Source organism: Ursus maritimus, unplaced genomic scaffold (assembly GCF_017311325.1).
Source record: "Ursus maritimus isolate PB19 unplaced genomic scaffold, ASM1731132v1 scaffold_21, whole genome shotgun sequence".
Classification (NCBI taxonomy): Eukaryota; Metazoa; Chordata; class Mammalia; order Carnivora; family Ursidae; genus Ursus; species Ursus maritimus.
This window is the reverse complement of record NW_024424564.1, coordinates 57,159,109-57,184,109: the sequence shown is the minus strand read 5'-3', so window position 1 is coordinate 57,184,109 and position 25,001 is coordinate 57,159,109. Positions and strand designations below refer to the sequence as shown.

The window sequence follows — 25,001 nt, the reverse complement described above, 5'->3', positions numbered from 1 at the left end:
TCTACAGAGCCCTGGCTAAATCAACCTGTGTGGGACCTGAGTGTGCAGTAGCGCTGATCAGCCAGCCTGTGTGTGCAGAGCCCTACAAGCCTCTGGAGTTCCAACTACCCCCCAACAACGTGTATGACTTTTTGAAAGTAGGGAGCCCGCCCCTGAAAATCTTCCCGCGCTGGCAGATTTAAACTGGCATCGGTCAGTCCACAATCGGAATCGCATGCTGGGCATGCTGACTTGCACAGCCATCAGTTTACTGGAGGATCCCCCAGCAAGTCTGCGGAGCCCGGCCCTGGCAAGGCCGTGCGGCTTCCTCCAGCTCTGCCTTCGGGGGGAACATGTGCGTTTGAAAAGAGTAAGTCTTGGAATGAGGAAGATATCAGGGGCTCCAGGAGCCTGCTCCTAGGACAGGGCCTGTCCCTAGAGCTGTCCTACTCCAGCTCCCTGGCTCCCCGGATCTGCCCAGCTGGTGCGCGCGCACCACGCACCCTCTCAGCCTGCGGAGGGCGGCCCGAGTCCTACAGGTGCGCGGAATCAGGGCAAGTTTGAGCCACCTGCATACCTCCCGGGGAGAAGCTTACACCCCCGCAAGTCTCTCTCACGCAGCACCTGTAGACTGACAACAGTCAGACCCCGTTTGGACTGGGACACAGTGACCCAGCAAGACAGCACATTGTAAAAGTTAGAGAGTCTCGGCTAGTTAACAAAACGGAAAGTGACAACGAAATAATGCAGCACGGGACTTGGACTCGGCCTGCTTGATGAGGACGTAATCAGCAGCAAGTTATTCAAACAAACAAATGCAAATTTGTTTTTACACTTTTCATGTTTACTTTTAGTCTTTGCTTCATAAAACCACTGATAATTGAGGCATCTTTCTTTGGAGTACGGGATTTCTAAATATTTTGATAAAGAAGAAATGAAAAAGCCACAAACTACTTGGTTTGCCACAAATTCCTACACCAAAAAGGAAAACACAAGCGAGCTGCTTTTACCCGTGCCCCCGCCCCGCACACCCCCGCCCCGCGGGCCCTGCGGCAACAAGCCCGACCCAGCACCGGGCGACCGCGGGCACATCCGGCACTCCCTCCCGGCACCGCGCTAGACAGCCCGCGCCCCGGAGGGGTCCTTCAGGCCTCCGGCCGGGCAGCCCTCCTCCGGGTCCTTGCGCGGTTGCGTAGCAGCTGCGAGGACGCGGACCCAGCCGGAAGCGGAGTGCGGCGCCGAGTGAGCTACGGCTGGCCCGTGGGGTCCGAGGCGGGACAGGGGCGGAGCCGGACCGGGGCGGGACGGGGACCGGGGTAGGACGGGGGACGGGGCGGAACGGGGACCGGGGCGGAAGCGGGTCGGGGGTGGGGAGGAACGGGCGCCGACTGGGGAGTGGCTGGCCGCGGGTGGGCCCACCTGCGGAGTCTGGGGTCGTACCTCGTTTCCCGCAGGTGGCAGGTCTAGCGTTGGGATCCACCATGCTTGGGCCCTGGGCGGGAGAAGTACGGGTCGTTGGGTTCGCGCAGCAGTGTGGGGGCGAGGGCAGTCCAGCCTGACGCGGAAGATTGCTTCCCAGATGTGTTGGGTGCCCAAAAAATGTTGGTTGAATGAAGAGAGCTTACGCAGTGAATGGTGAGGACAGCGACAGCCGTTAAATGTCTTGGCTTTGGAACAGGTCACCCTGCTCCAGGGGGGAGGCGGAAGGGCAGCCCCTCGCTATGCTCACCAAGCATCCGCCACCTCCCAGACACTGGTCATGAGACTGAGGGTACCTGGGTACGCAAAGTTCAGTCCCTACCTGAGCAGTGGTACAGTCAGGGAACTCTGGGTCCTGTTGGCAGTTTCCACCCCAACGGTGTGCCCACCCCTGCCCTAGCTCTTGCCACAGAAGGACCCCTGTCCTAGCTCTTGCCGACATTGTGTCTCCTTTCCTCTGAACCCAGCACAAGGTCTGCTCATGGTGAATACTCTAGGAGCCTGAAGGCATCGTTTCTGTGTGCCTCATTGACTCAGAACCCGTGCTATTGCTCCTTCCTAGTACAGTTTGAAAAGTTCTATTTGACAGTGAGGAGAGAAGAACACAGCTAGAGATGATGTCACAGCTAGGTGTTGGCAGTGGGTGGCTGGTGATGTCTTGTACAGACAAGGAATGTAAGGACTGGTGTTTGGGATGGGAAAGAATTACGTATTTGTTTTTCACATGTTCTTTGTCCGTGCAAGGGAAGCAGTCTCGGTGGAGGTACAGATTTGGCATCATCACTATTTAGAAGATACTTGAAACTAGTAGAGATTGAAGTAAGCCTAGAGGAGAGGGTCTTGAGATGCCCACACTGAGAGAGAAAGAGGCAGCTACTGATTGCAGCAGGGTGAAATGTGAAGGGGAGGTGGAGGCATGAGGTAGGTGATCACATTAGACGTCTTTGGCTGTGTGGTCTGTCACTCAGTGATAAGAGCTCGGGCCTACAGGGCACTGTCTCTGTGTCACATTGATTGTTTTTTTGTCCTGTTTTACTGGTGAGAAAGCTTGCCCGTGTACAACTTGTAAAATACTGTCTCTCCAGGTGGGAGTGGAAGATGTGGCCCTGAACATAGCTGCCATAAGGAGATGACATAGAGTAAACCACCCAGGGAGGATTTAGGTGGGGACAAGATTACAACCTCACAGTTCAGCAAGTGGCAGCCAGGTTGGTAGTGAATAGAGAAGGATGAAAGTGTGTTCTTGGGCCTGTCTCTCATCAGCTCCTTCTCTCTCTTGTCCAGGAAGAGAAAAAGTAGATATGATCGAGGAAACTTCTCATCTCTTTAACAATAGCCTCTTCTTGATCTTCCCAGACAGCGACAAGACCCCACACACACGCAGCTACCCTGGGCTGAACAGCCAGGAGCCAATGGCCAGCGACAAAGCCCAACCCTGTGAGCTGGACCAAGAGAAATACGATGCTGATGACAATGTGAAGATCATCTGCTTAGGGGACAGCGCTGTGGGCAAGTCCAAGTATGTTGGGAGATGAGGGAAGAAAGACCAGGCCCAGAGCAGGTCGGGGTGACCGAGGAGCATGGCTTCTATAGGGGCGATAAGGGAGTAGTCTTAGCTAGAGCCCAGGTGTGGGGGCGGAGGGGGAGCAAGTCATAAGGACCGAGTAAATAGAGCTTTCTCCAAGAGTCTTGGCAGCAGATATGGGACGGGTCACCCTGGAGACTACTGAAGCAGTCCAGGGTGAGGCAGTGAGAGCTGAGGGATCCTGCATGTTCTGTGTGGCCCAAGAGCCTGCGAGTGGGAATGGATACCGATGACAGATTGATTGGAGGTAGTGCAGATGCCTTCTTGAAGGAACTCCCCAAGATGAAGCAGAGTGGAAGGAAATGAGGACTGACTATGGTCACCCTGGAGACTGGCTGACTCTTAACTGACTGTCCTGGCCATGTGCACAGTTTGGGACTTCCCACCTGGAGAGTTGAAGGGGGCTCTGCAGTGCTGGCACCTGACCCTTTCTGCCTTCACGGCAGGAGGGTAGACCAGACATCTGCTTGAGTCCTGTCTCCCAGGTGCTCCAGATCCACCTTGTCTCCAAGCTTCATCATTGATTCCAGGGGCTTTGCTGGTTTTTAGGCCATCTTCGTGAATTCGCATTCTCTCTGCCCCACCCCATATACACACACTGCAAATCTAGTTTAGTGTTTTACGGCTGCTTGGACCATCCTCAAGAACATGTCTGCACAAGGAAAATGAGAGTGAGTGTTGCACTTTGGGGAGATTGCACGGGAAAGAACACCCCCTATTTCCCAGCGAAGTGTAGTGTTTCTCAGCAAACAGCAGGATTGGCAGGCAGAGGAAGAGCAGAGGGGGGGCTTTGGAGAGCATAGCTGGCTGTGAGGCCCAAGGTGGTCTGCCTGCTTCCTCAGCACTGCCCAACCCTAGGTTCAGTGCTGGTTTTTTACAAGCCTCGCTTCGGACAACAAAAAGTAAGAATCCGGGAGGTTAGCAGGACTCAAAGAGTGCCACAGCATTGGCCTCTACGGCCACGGCATCTGGAAACAAGCAGGGCTGTGGGGCAGAAGCACCAGGCTTTCTCTGAGGTGCTGTTGTTTCTCATGTAGCAGGTTCTTGCCTCTTGATTCCATTTCCTCTTTGTGTCTGTGTTTCCGGCCCCCCAAGCCTTTGTTGAGGATGGGTTCTAATGACCTAGCTCTCTCACTGCCTTCACTCCTGCACGTACCCCCTTCCTGAGTTGGATGCTACTACAAGATGTTCTCTCCTAACGACATCTGACCTGGCCAGTTCATGATCTGATTGTCTGGCCTAGGTCCACTTTCATGGACATTCACTCTACAAGTGCTGAGTACTACCAGGGTCACCTAGACCCTGCTCTAGGTGGTCAGTAAGAGCCCCTCTCTGTGTGCCCACTTATAACCATGTCATGTGGAGACCCTGCCAGTCCTCCATACGTTTTCTTTATGTTTTCTGTACCTGTGGGCATTGCTGACCAGTACTGAGAGGAACCCATGCTCCCACTGTAGCTTCTCTTTCTGCAACTCAAGAAGCTATCGTCCCCTCGTGGGGGCGGGGGGAGGGGGGGCTTCAGGCTATTTTGGGCCTTGCCTTTCCTTTATGGTGTTTTTTTTAAGATCTTATTTATTTATTTGAGAGAGAGAGAGAGCAAGAGCAGGGGGAGAGGCGGAGGGAGAAACAGGCTCCCCGCTGAGCAGGGAGCCCGATGCAGGGCTCATGACCTGAGCCAAAGGCAGATGCTTAACGGACTGAGCCACCCAGGCGCCCCTCGGGCCTTGCCCTTCTTAAAGATTTCTTTTAACCCAGATGCTCCCTCTGCTTAATAACAAGACATGGCCTTTCTGTATTTGCTCTTTAAGAGATGTTAACTCCAGACATGGTTTGCCGCCTGACTCAACCACTTAAGCTCCTGGCCTCCCTTTGTGTGTGGGGTGGGTGGGGGGTGGAAGGAGAACAAGGCTTACTTTACAATGTTTCCTAGGTGACTAGCCCAAGATTTGACACGTGGTGGGTCTTCAGTGGGTCTTAGTTTTATCTTCCCATCTGCCACTAGTTTGACCTGATGAAGAAAATAAATAAATACAAATCTTTGTTCAAAAGCAGAATGGTTAGCTCCAGATGCATTGCCTTTTTTGAGTGCTGGCTTTTAGGATGTCGTTTTCCCCTTGGTCACTGTCCCCCATTGTGCAAAGAGGGCAAAGATGCACCCCCTGCTAGGGCCGTGTGGGATAAGCAGAGACTGGAGTTGAATAGGGGAGATTAGTAAGAGGGGAAATACACAGCCTGACCCCTGTCCCATGCCTTGTTATCCCCAAGGGCCAGGAGGAGATGGGCTGGATGCCTGGTGGAAGGGGCCTCCAGAGAGGGGCCTAGCGTCTATGGTACTGAACATGCTTCTGGGACAGGAGGGTAGGGACCATCACTCTTTCACGGCCCACTCTGATGAGACGAGTCTCTCGAGCTCTTCTTTACTCCTTCACTTCATGAGCACATGATCTCTCAAGGCAGTGTCTGAGTGCAGCTCTGTCTCAGGGCCCTTGGAACCTCTGGTGATGGTAATTTCATTGGGTGATTTTCCTACTTCCGCGTAAGAAAGTGGTGTATTTTCTTTTCTTTTTTTTTTTTTTTAAGATTTTATTTATTTATTTGACAGAGATAGAGACAGCCAGCGAGAGAGGGAACACAAGCAGGGGGAGTGGGAGAGGAAGAAGCAGGCTCCATGGAGGAGCCTGATGTGGGGCTCGATCCCAGAACGCTGGGATCACGCCCTGAGTCGAAGGCAGACGCTTAACCACTGCGCTACCCAGGCGCCCCGAAAGTGGTGTATTTTCTTTATGATATGGATGCTGTGTCTTTTCAATTATAAACAGAATCTACCACCCTTCTACAAGAGAAGTTACAGTTTAAATCTTAGAAATACAAAGTCATGGCTAGAATGTATTCAATTTATACACAGATAAGGAGTGGCCCCTAATATGTGGGGGAAATGCGCAGTCGTAGTCTAAGGAGAGTGGTTAGGGCAGGCCTGTTTGTGAAGGCGACATTTGAGCAAAGGTTTAAAGAAGGCAGGGGAGCAAGCCATGTGTGGGGAGGAGCGTTTCAGCTAGAGGGACTTGACTAGTGGCTGGAACAGAGGGAGCAGTGGGAAGGCAATGGGAGAGAACCGAGCAAACAGGAGAGTCGGGGTGGGACTTGGGCTCTGAGCAGGGTTTGGACTGAAAGAAATGGAAAAACACGGGGTAGTTTGAGCAGAGGAGTGCCAAGTCTGAATAATTTCTTACCTGGATGACTGACCAAGTTCAGAATAGGTGTTCCTCAATCATCAGTAGATGAAGCAGGGGAAAAAGTAGAAAGGAGATATTTTGACAGCACGTTTATCAAGGTTGATTATTCATAAAGAGAGACTATATTTAAGACTTTCTAGAATGATGACTAATTATGAAGCGCACCTTTTCACTTCTTGTGCTTATTGATGCTTATTGGTCATTGGAAATCCTCCTTTGTGAAATGTTTGTTTAAGCCAGTTGCCCATTTTTGTTGGGTTGTTTGTCTTTTTATTACTGACTTGTAGGAGTATCTTCAGACATTCTGAACCTTCTTCAGTCTGTGGCTTTTTACTCTATTACTGGTGTATTTTGATGAACAGAAACACTTAATTTTAATAAATTAAATTGTTAAAAAATTAAAGAAGATTTTTGAGATATGATTGATATTTAAGATTGTACGAATTGATTTCACACACGTATGTACTGCAGAATGATTGCCACAGTAAGGGTTGTTAACGCATCCGTCACTTCACATAGTTACCCTTTTTTGGTGTGTGATAAAGACGCTGAGGATTTACTCTCTCAAGTATATGAGGCAGTGCTGTTAACTGTAGTCACCGTGCTGTACGCTAGACCCTCAACTTACCCGTCTTACAACTACAAGTGTACCCTTTGACCAACACCTCTCATTTCTCTGTGCCATGGAATATTACTGGACCATTTAAAAAGAAGGAAATCTTGTCATTTGTGACAATGTGGATGGACCTTAAGGCCATTATTCTAAGTGAAATAAGTCAGAGAAAGACAAATACTGTATGATCTTACATATATGTGGAATCTAAAAAAAAAAAAAAAAAAAGATGCAAGCTCATAGATACAACAGATTGGTGGCTGCCAGAGGTGATGGGTAGTGGCAGGGGTGAAGGGTGTCAAAGGTACAAACTTCCAGTTTCAAATAAATAAGTCAAAGGGATGTCATGTATGACCAGGTGACTATAGTTAATAGCACTGTACTGCATATCTGAAAGCCGCTAAGAGAGTAATCTGGAAATTCTCATCACAGGAAAAAAAATTCTGGGGCACCTGGGTGGCTCAGTCATCAAGCATCTGCCTTCGCCTCAGGTCATGATCCTGGAGCCCCGGGATCAAATCCCATATTGGGCTCCCTGCTTAGCAGGGGGTCTGCTTCTCCCTCTGACCCTCACCCCACTTGTGCTCTCTGTCTCTCAAATAAATAAATAAAATCTTTTAAAGAAAAATTCTGTAGCTGTGTGTGGTGATGGATGTTAACTAGGCTTTTGGTGATCATTTTGCAGTTTGAAAAAAGTCTTTAACTCATTTCGAGTTAGTTTTTGGTGAATAGTGTAAGAGATCCAGTTTCATTCTTTTGTCAGTGGATTTCTGTTTTTCTTAGCGCCACTTATGGAAGAGACCATCCTTTCTCCCTTGTATATTCTTGGCTCCGTGGTCAAGTATTTGACCATACGTGTGTGGGCCTTTTTCTGGGCTCTCTATTCTGTTCCATTGGTCTATGTATCTGTTCTTATGGGAGAATCATGAAGATTTCGTCCTATGTTTTCTTCTAAAAGTTTTTTAGTTTCCGCTCTTAAGTTTAGGTCTTTGATCCATTCGGAGTTAACTTCTGTATATGGTGTGAGGGTCGTGGTGCCCACCTTCATTCTTTGGCATGGGGATATCCCATTTTTCCCAGCGTCATGGAAGAGACTCTTCTTTTCCCATTGAATGGTCTTTGGCAACTTGTCAGAAATCGACTGACCATACATGTGAGGGTTTCTTTCTGAGCTGTCTGTTCAGTTGGTATGTCCATATCTATGCCAGTACCATACTGTTTTGATTATTATAGCTTTGAATGAAGTTTTGACCTCAGGGAAATGTGCGTTCCTCGATTTTGTTATTCTTTCACAAGATTGGGCTACTTGGGATCCCTTGAAATTCTGTATGAATTTTGGGATGTGTTCTTTTATTTCTGCAAAAATGTCACTGGGATTTGGTTAGGGATTGCATTGAATCTGTGGGTTGCTTTTGGTAAAATTATCTACCTCGCAGCAGTAAGCCTTCAAATCCATGAGCACTGCTGTCTTTGCGTTTATTTAGGTCTTGCTTGATTTCTTTCAGCAGCGTTTTATAGTTTTAGTGTACGAGTGTTACGTCGTCTTGGTTAAATTTCCTTTTCATATTGCTCATTGCTGGTGTATAGAAATACAATTTATTTTTGTGTGTGGATTTTATATCTTGCAACTTTGCTGAATTTATTAGCTCTATTACTTTTCTGATGGATTCTTTAGACTTTTCTATGTATAAAATTGTGTTACCTTTGAAGAGAAATAATTTTACTTCCATCTTTCCAATTTGGATGCCTTTCGTTTGCTTTTCTTGCCTAGGTGCTTGTGTTGAGGGCTTCTTGTAGCTGGTGTATTGAATTAAGAGTATGCAGGACCCTGATGGATGAGAAACAGGACCCACCCACACGGGGTCAGCAGGTAGTTCCCTCAGCATCTGAGCACCCACTCTGGAGAAGTGAAAACCTTGCGGTGGTTTTGACTGAAGGTGCACTCTCAGTATACCCACACGAAGGAGGTCAAGTCCCAAGATTCATTACTTTCAGATCCCAGAAGTGGGAGGGAAGTGAGCCAGGCAAGAGCAGTCTTCCATCCTGGGTCACAAGCAGGACTTACAGGGTGGTTGGGGTGGAGGTCACTAACTATTTGCAGTTTCAAATCTAAGTGGTTATTTTTTTTTTTTAATTATTTCCTTAAGTAGGCTCAAGGGGCTTGAACTCACGACCCTGAGATTAAGAGTCACATGCTCTACTGACTGAGCCAGCCAGGCATGCCCCCGAAGTGGTTATTTTAAAAGGTGCCAAGGAAAAGCAAAGTAGGGACTTGGGGCGGGCATCCTAAGCTCAGGTTCTTATCCGAATGTCCAGACTCAGTGTGAGCAGGGTGGTCGTGCTTGTCAGATGCCTGAGGAGCAGGCTTTCATTCTTCCACAGCTGAGTATGCGGTTAATTGTGTTTTCATATATGGCCTTTATCCTGCTGAGGAAACTACCTTCTGCTAGTTCGTTGAGGGTTTTTGTCATGGGATGGTGTTGGTTTTGTCAAATGCTTTTTGTGCATTTGTTGAGACGAGTACGTAGGGTTTTCCTTTCGCTCTGTCAATATGGTGTGTTTGATTAATTTTCTGAAATTGAGCCACCCTTTAAATCTCCCTTGGTCATGGTGTATAATCCTTTTAGTATGAACGTGGTTTGCTATTATCGTGTTGAAGATTTTGACATCTGTATTTGGAGATATAGTTTGCTCGTACAGCATTGTCTGCCTTTGGAATCAGGGTAATGTTGGCTTCATAGAAAGAATTAGGAAATGCCGCCTCCTCTTCAATTTTTTGGACAAGTTTGAGAAGTATTGATGTTCGTTCATTAAATGCTTGGTAGAACTCTCCAGTGAAGCTACCTAGTCCTGGGCTTTTCTTTATGGGAGGTTTGGATTACTCCTTCTTTGGTATTGATCTATTCAGATTTTCTTCTACTTCTTCAATCTGTTTGGTAGTTTATAGAGATGTGTGCATTTCATCTGGATTACCCAGTTTGTTGGCATGCAGTCGTTCATGCTGTTCTGTTTAATGCTTTCTGTTTCTGCAAAATCGACGTTAGTGTCCACAGTTTCAGTTCTGATTTTGACCCTTCATGTCTCCTCTCTCTTCCCTTGGCCTAGCTAAAGGGTTGTTGCTTTGTTGATCTCTTCAGAGAGCTAACTTTTTGTTTCATTGGTGTTCTCCCTGGTCTTTCTAGCCTCTATTTTATCTCCACTAAAGTCTTCGTTACTACCTCCCTCTCACAAGCTCACGTTTATTTTGCTCTTTTGTGTCTAGTACCTTAAGATGTATATTTGTTACTGATTTAAGATCTTCATTTTTAAGGTATATGCTTATAGCTATGATATTTGCTCTGGGCACATCTTTGGTTTCATCCTTAAGTTTTGGTTTGCTGTGTTTTCATTTTCATTCATCTCAAAGCATTTTCTAAATGTCCTTGTGATTTCTTCTTTGACCCATTCGTTGTTTAATACTGTGTTGTTTAATTTCCACACAGTTGTGAACTTTCTGGTTTTCCTTCTGTTATGCATTTCTGGTGTCATTCCATATTTTTTTGGAAAAGATACTTGGTATGATCTCAGTCTTTTTAGTTTTATTACGACTTGCTTTACGCTCTCACCTGTGTTCACTCGAGAAGCATGTGTTCCCTGTTCGTCTGTTAGGCCTGACTGGTGTTAGTGCTGTACGAGTTCTTGGCGCCCTTACTGGTCTGTGTCAGTCGGTCTGCGCGTTACTGACGGTGGGTTTGAAATCTGCGTTCTCGTGCGGCTCCCTTAGCTTCTGTCGGTGTTTGCGTCCTTTCTTTGGGGCTCTGTTTCGGGTGCATATATGCTCATCACTTTTATATATTCTGGATAGATTGAAACTTTTATCAATGTGTAGTATCCTTTCTTTCACAACTTGTGACTGAAAGTTTGTTTTGTCTGACTGTAGTAGAGCTGCCCCCAGCTCCTTTTTGGATACTGTTTGCATGGATAATCTTCCTCTTTTATTTTCAATCTTTTTGTGACTTTGTATCTAAAGTGAGTCCCTTAAAGATAGCGCATACGTGGGTCATGTATTTTAACGTATTCTGCCAGTCTCTCATTTCTAATGGGAGAGTTTTATCCATTGACATTTGAGACGATGATACTAAAAGTAATAATCAGTAAAGAAGGACTTATTTCTGCCATTTAGCTATTTGTTTTCTGTCATTCCTCAATTACCTCACTACTGCCTATTTGGTTTTTTATTTTTTTGAAGTGTGCTATTTTGATTCTCTTCTTCCTTTTTTGTATAATTCTTTATTGTTTCTTAGTGGTTACCTTAGAGATTACAATTAACATCTTAAACTTATAACGACCTATTTGAATAATACCAATGTGTTCTAACAGCACACAAACTCTGCTCCTAGATATCTTCATCCCACACCTTTGTTTTGTCTCGGCACAGACTGCATCTTTATACATTAAGTGCTCAATAACATAGATTTATAATTATTGTTTTATGTATTTGCCTTTTAAATCATATAGAAAAAAGGGGAGTTACAAACCAGAATTACAAGAATACTGGCTTTTATACTTACCTACGTAGCTACCTTTACTGAAGATCTTTACTTCTTCGCACAGCTTCAGATTGCCATCTCTAACGTCCTTTCATTTTAACCTAAAAAAGACTCCCTTGAGCATTTCTTACAGGGCAGGTCCACTGGTTATGAGCCTCCTCAGCTGTGTTTATCTGCGATGTCCTAACTTCATTCTTGAAGGGTCATTTGCTGGGTGTAGAAATCCTGGTTGACAGCTTTTTAAATGTGTCATCCCCCTGCCTTCTGACTTTAGTGGTATCTGATGAGAAAGTGCTTGTCTGTCTTAGTGAGGGTATTATCTTTAGGTTTCAACAGTTTGCCTATGCTGTGTCTCAGTGTGGATCTCTGGGTTTATCCTGCTTGGAGTTTATTAAGCTTGCTAGGTGTGTGTCCTCATGTCTTGCATCAAGTTTGGGAAGTTTGTTTGTTTGGTTTTTTTTTTTAAAGATTTATTTATTTGAGAGAGAGAGCCTGTGCGCACATGTGTATGTGTGTGCAAGGGGAAAGGGGCAGAGGTGGAGGGAGAGGGACAGCAGACTCCACACTGAGCACGGAGCCTGATGTGGGGCTCAATCTCATAACCCTGAGATCATGACCTGAGCTGAAATCAAGAGTTGGAGGCCCAATCGACTGAGCCATCCAGATACCCCAAGTTTGGGAATTTTTTAGGCATTATTTTGTCAAATCTCTCTCTTTTCTTTATGATGCATATGTTAGTATGCATTATGTTGTCCCACACATTCCTTAGGCCCCATTCATTTTCAATCTTTTTTTCTTCCGCCTTCTCCAATGGGTAATTTCAATTGCCTTATCTCAAGTTTGCTGATCCTTTCTTCTGCCTGCTCAAGTATGTTGTTGAAACCCTCTAGAGACGGTTTTGTTTTGTTTTTTCATTTTAATTAATGTGCTTTTCAGATCCAGAAGTTTTGTTGGGTTCCTTTTCATAATTTCTATCTCTGTATTAATATTCTCATTTTGTTCATACATCATTTCCTGATTTCTTTTAATTCTTTAATTCTTTAGCTGTTATTACTTAAGCTAGTTACAATGTCTATATTTTTTCTGGGATTGTTTCTGTCCAGTTCTTTATTTGTGTGTGAGAATGGGCCATATCTTCTCATTTCTTTGTTTGCTTTGGCATTTTTTTGATGAGAATTAGACATTCTGAGTATTTTAATGTGGTAACTTTAGAAATCAGACCCTCCTACTCCTCAGGGGTTGCTGATTTCTGCTTGTTTGGGGCTAGAGTTACCTATTTGTAACTTTGCCAAACGATTTTTGCAAGGTGTGTCTTCCTTGTGTGGAAGGAAGTGTGGTCACTTATGTTTCTGTTGTACTATCTGTGGTCATACCACAGTGACCTGACAAAGATTTCCTTAAGTCTCTGGCTCCAAAAAAGGAAAGAAAAGCAAAGGTGTTCCTAGCCCTTGAAATCTCCAATGGATGCCAGCGAGGTTACCCTGAAGCCTGAGACAGCTGAGACCTAAATGTGCAAAACGTGCAACCCAGACTTTTTGAGGGCAGTATTTCTACTGTCACCCCTGACCCAAGCCTGACACTTGGAGCACAGGCCGCGAGGTGAGTGCAGTGGGCCTGAGGAGCGGGTGGCGGCAGCTGCTTGGCATGTGTTGCTCTTCCCCCCAGGATCAGCCTTCTGCTTTCACGTAGTGCCCTCCTGCTTGTTGTGTGTCCAGTCAGATTCCAGGGTTAGGAAATGGTTGGTTCTGATCAATTTTTCCAGTTTACTGGAAATATCAGTTGGGGGTTGACCCCCTAGAACTTCCTGCTCCACCATTTCATTAACAGCCTCAAGGTTCATTTTTTCCCATACAGATAGTCAGTTGCTTGGACACCATTGATTGACGAGAGTGCTTGACCCCGCTGAACCGTAGTGACGCCTTTGTCCTCACTGCAGTGAACGCACGTGTGGCGGCACGTATTTTAAGGGCTTGTCTGTGGTCTGTCCTCATCCACTATGGTGTAAGCTCCATGAAGACAGGGCTCTTCACCTGTTTTGTTCAGTGTTATGTCCTGGCGCCTAGCACAGTGTCTGGCAAGTGGTAAGCAATCAGTAAATTTGTTTTAGCGAGTTTGTACTAAAATTATTTGTCTGTTCTTCTGTCGAAGAACATTTATGATGTTACCCTCGTTATGATACTAAACCCAGTACTGCAGTGAGCATTTCTGTGCCTGCCGCCTGGGTGCACACGAGGCCTGGGGGGAATAGCTCCAACTTCGGGGTACCCAAATTGCTCTCCAAAGTAGTTAGGGTACATTTACACTGCTTCCAGCGCAGTATAAGACTTTCTGTGCTTCACAAAATCCCCAGCATTTGGTGTCACATGACTTTCTGAATTTTGCCCGTCTACAGGGATGTGAATGCTCCTTCATTTTGTTTTAATTTGTATTAAAATTATTAAATCATTAAATTAAAACACGGAGCATCTTTTTATATATTTGTTACCCATTCATCTGTTCATATTCTTGGTACACGGGTCGTTCGTGTGTTCTCTTACCAGAGCTGTTTATATTTTCTGTATATTAATTCTTGTCAGCTGCTGGCATTGCATAGATCTTCTCCCTGTCTGTGTGGGTTTTGTTTGCTTTTTTTCCTTAACTTTTCATTTTGAAATAATACCGATTCACAGGATGTTGCAAAGAGTGGGTGCGGAGAGGGCTTGTGCGCCCTTCCTGCGGCTGCCGCAGTGACAGTAACTTAGGTAACTAGAGCAACACCGAAGTCGGCACGTTGGTATCGGTTCTGCGTGTGTATAATTCTGCGTCGTTTTATCACAAGTGCAGATTTCTGTAACCATCATCAGAATCAAGGTGCAAAACTTCGGTCATGCTTCCCATTTCTGGTCACACCCACCCCACCTCACTTCCCACCACCATTAACCCCGGTAAGCACCAGTCTGTTCTCCATCTCTACAATCATGTCATCTTGGCAACATTGTGGAAGTGGAAGTATACAGCCTGTGACCTTTTTCACTCCACACAGTACCCTTAAGACCCATCTAGGTTGTTGCACTATCAATACTTTGTTCCTTTTTGTTGCTGAGTAGTATTCCATGGTGTAGACGGCCACAGTGTGGTTTTCTAGACTGTTCGAGTTACCTGTTACGTGACATTTGAGTTGATTCTGGGTCTTGGCTATTACACATGAAACTGCTGTGAACACGTGCGTGGGTTTTTGTATGGACATGAGTTTTCATTTCATGGCTTGATCGTATAGTGAGTATATGTTTCATTTGTTAAGACTCTCAAATTTTTTTTCTAGAATGTCTGTTTTCCCACCGGCAATGTATGAAAGACATGATTTTCCTGCACCCTTGCCAACATTTAGGCTTGTTGCTATTTTTTATCCTACCTGTTGTGACAGGCGTGTAAGGATCGTTCATCGTGGTCTCGGTTTCTGTTTCCCAGGTGCTTGGTGACGTGGAACATCTTCTCCTCGGCTTATTTGCCATGTGTGTATTCCTCTTTGGTTAAATGTCTCTTCGTGTCTTCTGTGCATTTTCTAATTGAATTATTTTTAATTGTAAAGTTTTGGTGTTCCTTATTTTCCCAGAAACTGGTCTTTGTTGGATGTGCTCTTTGCAGACATGTTCTTCCCATCGAGAGCTTGTCTTCCCGCTGTCTCATGACAGGCTTTCTCATGAAGCAGAGGGTTTAGTTTTCATGAAGTCCAGTTTGCCACTTGTTTCTTTTACAGATCATGCTTTTGGTGTTACCAAAGTCATGGCTTTGATCTTCGCCAAGCCCGGGCTCCAAAGGATCTTTTTACTATGTTTTCTTCTAAAAGTTTTCTATTTTTACATTTTATACTTAAGTCTGTGATCAGTTTTGAACTAACTTTTGTTTAAGGTGTGAGGGTTTAGGGTAAAAGTTTATTTTTTTCCTTATAGATATTCAGTTGGCATCGTCTGTTGAAAAGGCTATCATTCCTCCATCAAATTGCTTTTGCAACACTGTTGAAAATCAGTTGGCTCTACTTCTGTGAGGCTATTTCTGGATTCTTTCTTTTGTTCCATTCATCTATGTGTCTGTCCCTCTTCCGGCGCCACAGTCTTGACGAAGGGAGCCATAGCAAGTCTTAAAGTTGGATAGAATGATTCTTCCCACTCTATTCGTTTTCAAGTTTGTTTTAGCTTTCCTAATTCCTTTGCCTGTCTACATAAACTTTCCATAATCTTGACAATACCTATAAAACATCTTGCTGGAATTTTAGTAACCCTTGTGTGTATCTGGGTATCACTTTGGGAGAATCGACATCAGTTTTATATGGGGCTTTCAGTCCATACGCATTTATTCAGCCCTTCTTTAATATTTTTCACCAGTATTTTGTATTTTCCAGCGTACTGGTTCCCCTCTATTCCTGTTTGTTTGCGTGTTTTATTGTGAATGGTGTTCTCTTTTTCATATGTATTTTCTCCATTGTTGATATGATCCTGTGATTTTCTTCTTTAGCCAGTTAATGATAGACGACATTGATTGATTCTCAAATACTGAACTAGCCTTGCACCCCTGAAATAAATCATGCTTGGTCATGGTGTACGGCTTCTGTTATATGTTCCCAAGTTCTGTTTGCTAATATTTTGTTCATGCCGTGTGTCTATATTCATGAGGGGTATTGGTCTGTAGGGTTGTTTCTCCTTTTCTGTACTGTCTTTGACAGGTTTCGATATCAGGATAAACTGACTTCATAAAATGAATTCCCTCTTCTTCTCTTCTCTGGAAGAGGTTGTGCAAAATTGATATTAATTCTTAACAGTGTTTGGTAGAATTCTACCCTGAAACCCTCTGGACCTAGAGATTTATAATACTAGGGCTATTCAAATGATCTGTTTCATATTAGGTTAGTTTTGCTTATTTGTGCTTTTAGGAATTGGCCCATTATTAAAACTTTCTGTATTTTCATTTATTTCAAGCACATTGTAGTTGTTCATTTATTTATTTTTTTAAAATATTTATTTATTAGAAAGCATGCGTGCACACAGTGCAGGGGGCCGGTGCAGAGAGAGAGGAAGAGAGAAACTCCAAGCAGACTCCACGCTGAGCACTGAGCACAGAGCCCAGTGCGGGGCTTCATGTCACGACCCTGAGATCACAACCTGAGCCGAAACCGAGAGTTGGCCACTTCATTGATCGTGCCACCCAGGCACCCCGTACTTACTTGTTCACTTATGACAGCTGCTCTAAAAGCTTCTGTTGATTGTCTTTTTTCATTCATTTTGAGGTCTTCCTGATTCGTAATACAATAAATTATTTTTGGTTGAAACTTGGACATTTTGAATATCATGTTATGAGACTCTGGATCTCATCTAACCCTTCTGTTTTAGCTGCCTCCCTGTGGTATTGCTTCAGCAGAAGAAGGGGGAGAGACAGCACTTGTGGTCTCCACAGGCACCATGCAGTGGGGGCAGGGGTCTCGTTGCCATCTGGCATGGTAGAAAGTTCCAGCTCCCTGTGTGGCCTTCTTTGACCCCAGTGCAGCTCGGGGCTGTTGTTGAGGCGCTCGTTATGTTCTCAGAGGGTGGAAATCTAAGCTCCCACTGAGGCTGCAGTTTTTTGTATGTGTTTGCATGCTGGTGATGGTCTAGATGTTCTTGTCCTAGGCACTGGTGTGCAGCAACAAACTGAAATTCCCTAAACTGCTCTCATGGGCAACCCATTCTGGTTGAGAGGAATGGACTGTCGATAAGTAAAATACTGAATATTTCTGTTGGGATTACCCTCAGGGCAGAGATCGAGTACAAGGTGAGATAGAACTTGCCTGTTACAAATAAGATCATCAGGGAAGGTCTCATTGCTCAGGTGACATTTGAGCAAAGCCCTGTAGGACCTGCAGAATATTAGGGAAATGGTTTTTGGGCGGAAGGCACAGCCCCCCCCCCCCCAGCATCAGTTTCCCAGGGAGAAGCAGGAGCAGCTGTGTTTGTCAGCACTATGCAGAGGGTCAGAGGCCCTCACATGGACTGTTGTATATACGTGTAGTCACGTAGGCTGTTCTGTTCTCAGGGGCTAGTAATTCCGATTCCAGGTTCCAGGCTTGGAGAATGGGGTGATGCCCCAATTCAGGGGCAGGGACAGGGTCCGGGGTTAAAGAAACTCACTTTTAGATTTGTTGACTTTGTGGTTCACACAGACTTCTCCAGTGTAGATACATGGCAGCACTCCAAAAACAGGTCTTTATTTCTTCAACTAATATTAGTGCCCAGCTGTCTGTCGTGGTGCCCAGAAAGGAGCAAGGTGGAGTCCCTGCCCTCAGGCAAAGCAAGCTGTGAGTGCTGGATCAGTGTTACAGCTCAGGGGTGCCAGGAACTTAAGGGGGGTCAGGAAGAGAGCAGGTGCGCAGTTCCTGAGCATTGTCCTAAAAGGAAACTCTGTGGCTGTGGAGTGAATGGGGGAGGGCGTCACAGGTGGCCCTAGGCTGTCCGCCTGGACAGGGGTGATGCTGTGGGGCGAGGAGGAGGGGAGGTTGGAGGGTGAACCTGACCACCTTGCACACTGTCCTTTCAGACTTATGGAGAGGTTTCTCATGGATGGATTGTATCCTTCAAGGTTTGCAGTGTTCCTTGTTCCTGTGGCCCTTTCCCCCTCACGCCAGCTCAGCCTCACTGTTCACCCCTTGCTGCAGTGGTCCAGAGAGGAGGGATAGGTGAGTGAACGCACAGGTTTCCTTCATGCTTGTTTCCTACCATCTGGCAGCATTCGTTACATGTGCTTACTCATATCTGCATCTGCTTTCTACCAGGAAGTCAGTAGAATGGCTAATAGCACCTGGTCATATGCCTGGATTCCAATGCCACCTCCCCCTTACAAGCTCTGGTAACCTCTCTGACCTCAACCCTTGGGCTGACATTTTACAGTCCTCTGGTATGAACGAACTTCGTAAAACAAGACCCGCTCCCTCCCGCCGGGGGTTGTCCACATTGTCTAGGTTTGGAGTGAGACACTCCCTGGCAACCGGGATGGTTTTAGAAAGCTTCCCAGGTGAATCTACTGAGAACCATGGCAGAAAAGAACCCTGGAGCGACCCCACTCCCTCCCCTGAGCCTCCCCCTCGGTGGTGTCTGAGTATGTCTTGCTTCACCTCACGTCACGAGTCCCTTTGCGCCCGCCCACCCGCCTCCTGCCAGCTTGCTGGTCCAACCACTCTGCACCTTGCAGCGTCAGGACGTCTCATTTCCCAGACTTTCTGCAGGGTTTCACACACAGTTCATAAACAGTTTCTCAGCTGTCTGGCTGGCTTCTGGAGGCTTTTTTCCCTGGAATGGTCACATGCCGCCTAAGGCTGGGTTTCCTCTCTGGCCTGCAAAAGCCCCATCCATGAAGGGACTGGGTCACCCACGGTTGCATTTTCCAACTACATGATGCTGTTGATGACGGCTTCTCGTAAAATTCCATTCCGTGTTGTCCCTGGTACTTAGATGGCCAGGACACACCCCAGCTTCTCCTGCCTGTCACCTGTCCATGGAGTTTGTGCCAGTGATCTTTGAAGCTGGTCCTCTGTCTGCAACATTCATTCAACTTAAAGTATGAAGAACTCCAGAAAGAAAAGGAGAGGGCCAGTTTCATCACACCTGTGTCCCCACCCCAAGCACCTTCCCTGCCTGCCTTTTTTTCATCTCTGTTCCTTAACCTGAATGCAGTCGGCCACAGCAGCTGTCCACGTACGCCCTGACCCTGTACAAGCACACGGCCACGGTGGACGGCAAGACCGTCCTTGTGGGTGAGCAGCACAAGGCCGGGCCATGGACTCTCAAGGGGGAGGAGAGGGGAGGGGAGAGAAGTCAGTGGGAGAGAGTCAGACAGGAAGGAAATGAGACCCCCAGCAGATAATAGGGGTGGTAGGGAGGAGCCTGGGAGCCCAGAGCCCGGGGAAGGGGGGAGGAGGCACACAGTTCCAGCTCTCTGACCTGGTATTCTAATTTAGCCAGTGTAAAGAAATAACAACTGTGGTCTGAGTATTATCTTCCACAAAAGGTTTTAACTTTCTGTGACGTCACCACCTCCTGCTTGGCTAGGCCACGCATCCTGCCTGGCTGTGTCTGCCATCTGTGGTCAACACACTTGGGAAGTCAGCCTGGTTTCGACCTTGGAAGGCCCTGCATCTTGTGGGCAGGAGAACGGGGAAACCTACTTTCTCCCTTTTGGGATTTCCTGTCTACATTCTCCTTCCTCCTGGCCTGGCCATGTGTTTCCCTCTTACCCACTCCCATGCACACACACGTACACAGACCTCCCGTGGCACACCCAGGTGTGTTGTGTCCTGATGACGCACACCTGCGATCTGTGTGGTCTTTGTTTCTCCCTGTCCTCCCCACATGTTGTGTTTCCACACACAGAGATCTGTGCAGAGATGCTCAGGGTGTCCGGGTCTCTCTGCCCTCCGGCTGCATCAGACAGTCAGAGTTGTGTTCATGTTGCAGACTTTTGGGACACAGCAGGCCAGGAGCGGTTCCAGAGCATGCACGCCTCCTACTACCACAAGGCCCACGCCTGCATCATGGTATGAAACCAGCTGGGCAGTGAACAGAGTCTCTGGGCAAGCTTGACAGGTGACCCAGCAGTGCTGAGCCCTCCTCACCAAGGCTGGGTACTGGGGGACAGGGGATCAGGACAGCCTGGGGAGGTTTCTGAGTGAGAACATGCCAGGTGAGCTTCTCTTCAAGCGGAGCTGAATGAGGAACCCCCATCCAAGGGGTGGAGCATACCCAGGGCCTCGGCATCAGGCATGGCATCTAAGAGGCAAACATAGTCCTTCCCTGGGGGGAGCCGCCACTCTGACAGGGTCCCGAGGCCCCCCCCCCCGACCGTCACCTGCTGCTCCCAAACCAACCCCTCTACTCTGTGCTGTCTAGAACACAGCCCTTGGGGGCTCCCCATAGCCACAGGGTAGAAATGCCATAAGAGGACCTGAGGGAGAACTAGAGAAACACAGGGGAGCCATGCAAGCCTGTGTCCATAGGGCCTTCTTCCCGGAGCCCTGGCTACATTCACAGGCTCCACTATCCCTTAACACAAAATCTTTTGAAATTTTCCTAATTGTAGTATTCTTAGTACCTGTAAGAGGAAAGAACGAGAAGGTGACTGGGTAAGGCCCTGGGGACAATGCAGTCCAGCAGTCTCAGCTGGAGGCTCACATAGTCAACATCTCTGACCCTGGAGAAGAGGAGAGGGGGAGCCCAGCCACGTCTGTTTCAGTTCTGCACTGGCATTTGGAGCTCTGAGCTTACCGCCACTTTCTCCCTGGGAGTAGCCTCCTCCTGCCTCTGATACCTCTCCATTGGCTCCATTCGACCCTCTTCTGAGGCCTGGGGGTGTCTTTCCTGCCAGCATCCCTACATGACTGTGTCTGCAGCTGCCTGCTGCATGGGGCCTGGCAGGTAGAAAGTGCTCACCGTGTGGTGCCCATACGGGGATCTGATAGTCCCACAGGGAGCTCCACTTTGAAACCCCGATCGGGGTGCTCCTCATCCCCGCCAGCTCTTCCTTAGCTCTCAAAACAAGGAGAGGTAGCTCAGGAAATCAGACCTGGATGAAAGGTGACTGATGGTGATCATGGGAGGCAGGCTGGTGTGAAGCAGATTCCACAAGATTCATTACAAGTGTGCTTTGTAAGAAGTCTTTACTGGGGATTCAAGACATCGTGGTCATTTGTTGAATTGGGACCTGTGTGTGCCGTGGAAGAGACTCCCAGGTGGACCTCCTGCTGCCTCGCTGTGACAGCGGATGACCCACGCCCACTGCCATGCACAGCAAGCCCCTGGCGCTAGGTGAGGTCCATTCGCTCCCATGAAGGGCTGGGTGGTTCAGAAGGAAGAATAGCCATTCCAGCACGTTACAGGGTTGTCCGCCTGGATCCACGGTTGTGCTGGGGCAGTTTGGGCCTGTGAGTCCATCCCAGAGAATGGCTTGGAAGCAGGAGGCTGGCCTTTGAGGAGCTCCTGCCAGGGGTTTGAGGGACCCATCCCTGCAGCAGTAATTCTAAGCGTCTCAGGACTCCTGGCCTCCCCTGCCCTTAGAGCGCGTCTGCAATGCTCATGCTTATTGCTAATATTTTAAAATAGGTAAAAACTATAAATCGTAAAATGTGAATCAAATTACAAGCTACAAAATAGTAAAAGGTAGTCTTGCCAACTCCGGCCGTTGCAGTGAGAGGAGCTGCTGCCATGTGCATTCGCCTGCAGTGGATGGTGGCACAGAACTACTCCAGCTGCCTGATCAGAAGGAACAAACAGGCATAGAGCACTGAGGGCTCGCAACTCCTTCCCTCACTGGTCCGATTCACCTCAAGACTGTGAGCATGCAGTAGCGGCCGAAGACAGGTGTAGAGGTGGTCGTGAAGCAGAGATCCGGCCAGTGAAAACCCACCACCTCCTACATGCAGACCACCGTCACCAAGAATGCCCGGACCGCCCTCAGCAGCGTCAGACGCGGGATCTGCAAGAACAAGTACCAACCAGATGGCGCATGGCTGCCGCTTGCAGAGTCAGGGGCCGTCCTGCGCAGCCCGAATCCCGTGATGGTGAAGAGGAAGCGGGCCCGCCCACCAAGAGCTCCTGAGCACCTGCCCCCCACCTCCAAAGCAATAAAGGTGTCAACCACCTCCAAATAATAATAGATAAAAATGACTTTTAAAAGGTTTGAAATACAAAATGAACAAGAGATTAAACAAAGGTTTAAAATTAAAAGTACATCGATAGTGGGCACCTGGGTGGCTCAGTCAATTGAGCATCTGACTCGTGATTTCAGCTCAGGTCATGATCTCAGGGTCATGGGATCGAGCCTCTTGTCAGGCTTGTGGTCAGCGTGGAGTCTGCTTGAATTTCTCTCCCTCTCCCCCTGCTCTCTCTCTCTCTCTCTCTCTCAAATAAAATCTTTATTTAAAAAAGTCCATTGATAGTAACTACAGGGAAATTTTAGAGGCATTTGAAATTATGACAAAGGAATTTTTTAAAAATATATATTTATTTGAGAGAGAGAGAGCATGTCTGTGTGGTGGAGAAGGGAAGGGCAGAGGAAGAGGAAGAGAATCTCAAGTACCCTCCCCACTAAGCACAGAGCCCAATACAGTGCTTGATCTCATGACCCGAAGATCACGACCTGAGGCAAAACCAAGAGTTGGATGCTCAACCGACTGAACCACCCAGGCGCCCCACAAAGGAATTTCAAGACAAAGTTTAAGCAATAAAAATAATAGACTAAGAAAAAAACCAAAAAATTTAGTTTGCAACAGACTATATTGATTAGTACAATGATACATCTTGGTTAAAATCGGTACACAGGATTAGATGGCAAGATAACAAAAAAGGAATAAACATTTTAAAAGCAACTTTGGGGTCTGGAGGTTTTGGGGGCTTCCCTGAGAAGGGCAGGCACAGGGCCGCTCACCTGCTTGTTGTGTGTGTCAGGTGGGTGGTGTGCAGACACTGACGCACCTGAGCTGTTTTCCTTCCTCTGTTCATTGCAGGTGTTTGATGTGCAGAGGAAAGTAACCTACAAGAACCTGAGCACTTGGTATACAGAGCTTCGGGAGTTCAGGCCAGAGATCCCGTGCATCGTGGTGGCCAATAAAATTGATGGTGGGGCCATCCCTGCATCTGGGGGACCCACCACCACGCATTTCCTCCTCCATCCCTGGGGCAGTAAACCTTCAGCGATCTGTCCTTCCCAAAATACAGCCCTTGTTTGCTTGCCATCGATCTCTTTCCAGTAAAGATGCCAACTGAGCCAGTCTTCCCTCTTCCCAAGACACACATCCCTGTTAAATGAACTCTTTCTAGGACATGTCCCCTGATTGCCCCTGCCTGTCCCATTTTCTGGGTCACTTTCCAGTCACCCACCCTGCAAAACCCTCTCCCTTTCCCTTGATGGACAGGTCAGTGTCCTACCTTCTCTCTACAGCAGACATAAAGGTGACCCAAAAGAGCTTCAACTTTGCCAGGAAGTTCTCCCTTCCCCTCTACTTTGTCTCAGCTGCTGATGGTACCAATGTCGTGAAGGTAACGGTGGACTGCGGTGGTTAGGATAGGCCAAGTGGCCAAGGGACCAGGGAAGCTGCAAAGAGAAGGGCTGGCTGTGGGGATGGAGGAGAGGACAGGCATTGCTGTAGGGGCCGTGAGTGGGCAATCCAGAGCGAGTGGTGGTAGGAAGGGGTCGTGGTTTGTTCTGACAGTGGGGGAGGTGATGGGCCTGGGCTTGGTGAGAAGAAGTACATTGAGAGAAGGTGAATTGAGGGGTGACCTTGCTGGCTTTAGAGGTGGAGTGTTGTGTGAACGTATGGCGGGGACAGGGTGCTGGGACCCACTGCCATGTCTTCCTTCCCACCACCTCCACCTTACCCCTAGCTCTTCAATGATGCGATTCGATTAGCTGTGTCTTACAAACACAACTCCCGGGACTTCATGGACGAGGTTTTGCAGGAGCTTGAGGTAGGTCAGGTGGAAATGTTGGACGGGACAAAGAAAACAGCTTCTCTGCAGAGGGATGCAGAACATAAGCCAGTAGAGTGGCTCCTTCTGGCCGTTGTGGGCAACACACACTCATCATGCATGCGGCCCCTAGAACTGTCAGAACTACCGGGGCAGGCACAGGGCAGGCCTCACCTGCAACCTTGTCCACAGAACTTTGATTTGGAGCAGAAGGAGGAGGAAGTGCCAGACCAAGTGCAGCGAGGCAACATCGAGAGCCCCTCCCCTTCCTGAGTCAGAGACAGAAGCCTCTCTCCTCGTGGACTTTGAGGAGGGGGGGTGGTCTTTCAGAATACCCTCCCCTCCACAACTCTCCAGCTATGAATTGAAAAATTCTTGCAGGCCATCTACCTCCTGCAAGCCCACCCATTCTGCTTGCCTCCCCCACTCCATGGCCCATGATTCCTGACCCTTCCACACTTGTCTCTTCCCCTGTACTCAGGGTCCAGGATGGGGTCTGCACCAGCAAGCACCCTTGACAGGTGTGAGAGGTCCACAGCGGACCCTGAAGCAGAATTGTAGATCAGTAGCCCCCCCAGGTGTGTGGAGGCAGGGAAGAGCTTCAGGGAGCATGCTTTGTGTGTCTCAAAGGAAATTGAGGTGTTTTCTCTCCCAGAACCGACCTCAGGGCTTATTCATTGCCTTTCCACCAAGGGAATGATACCCTCTTCCCACCCCTACAGATCAGGGGGGCTGCATTCTTTTTCCTCTTTAGTCTCCCAGCCAACTTTTTTTCAGAGATGGTGTTGAGCAGACAGCTGTTCCTATCACCGGACAGGTTTGCTATTAAAGCTCAGGGAGACAGGTGACAAGTCCTGCCACCCTTCGCAGTACCACGAAGCACACCCATTTGGGTTATAAGAAGAGCTTCCCTTTGAAGTCCCTGTTTCAGCAGATGATGCTTTCCCGCCTTTTTTCTTTGAGGACTGTTGTGGGTGCTGCCTTGTGGGGCTGGGAGAGGGGCCACCCTGCTGCCTTTCCCACTTCTCTCCGGGACTGGTGGCTGACTGGGTGCTTGTGTGGTCATCTTGTACCTCATCTCTGTTGTTTTCATTTTTACAGTAAAGCTTGAATTAACATAAA

General features: G+C 47.6%; 1 protein-coding gene across 14 annotated transcripts; it reads left to right on the top strand.

Annotated features, from left to right (window-relative positions):
* The first annotated feature begins 1,147 nt into the window (after positions 1 to 1,147).
* Positions 1,148 to 25,001, top strand: RABL2B (RAB, member of RAS oncogene family like 2B). Of its 14 annotated transcripts, none has more exons than XM_008702849.2 (9): positions 1,414 to 1,614; positions 2,815 to 2,977; positions 17,962 to 17,991; positions 19,095 to 19,174; positions 19,875 to 19,954; positions 22,919 to 23,030; positions 23,353 to 23,450; positions 23,796 to 23,879; positions 24,657 to 25,001. In XM_008702849.2, the coding sequence occupies exons 1-9, from the start codon at positions 1,590 to 1,592 to the stop codon at positions 24,666 to 24,668; spliced, it is 684 nt and encodes a 227-aa protein (XP_008701071.1). In that variant the 5' UTR covers positions 1,414 to 1,589; the 3' UTR covers positions 24,669 to 25,001. The 14 variants fall into 14 exon arrangements, with proteins under 14 accessions (XP_040493732.1, XP_040493731.1, XP_040493733.1 ...); XM_008702848.2 differs by having other exon boundaries at positions 1,416 to 1,614; positions 23,356 to 23,450; positions 24,072 to 25,001; XM_008702847.2 differs by having other exon boundaries at positions 1,418 to 1,614; positions 24,072 to 25,001.

Excerpts from the sequence above, each read along its gene's own strand:
- RABL2B (XM_008702843.2), top strand. The coding sequence starts at position 1,590 with ATGAAGAGAGCTTACGCAGTGAATG. Across the intron at positions 19,175-19,874 it reads CGGCAAGACCGTCCTTGTGG|ACTTTTGGGACACAGCAGGC; the intron begins GTGAGCAGCACA and ends TTCATGTTGCAG. Across the intron at positions 23,031-23,352 it reads GGTGGCCAATAAAATTGATG|CAGACATAAAGGTGACCCAA; the intron begins GTGGGGCCATCC and ends TTCTCTCTACAG.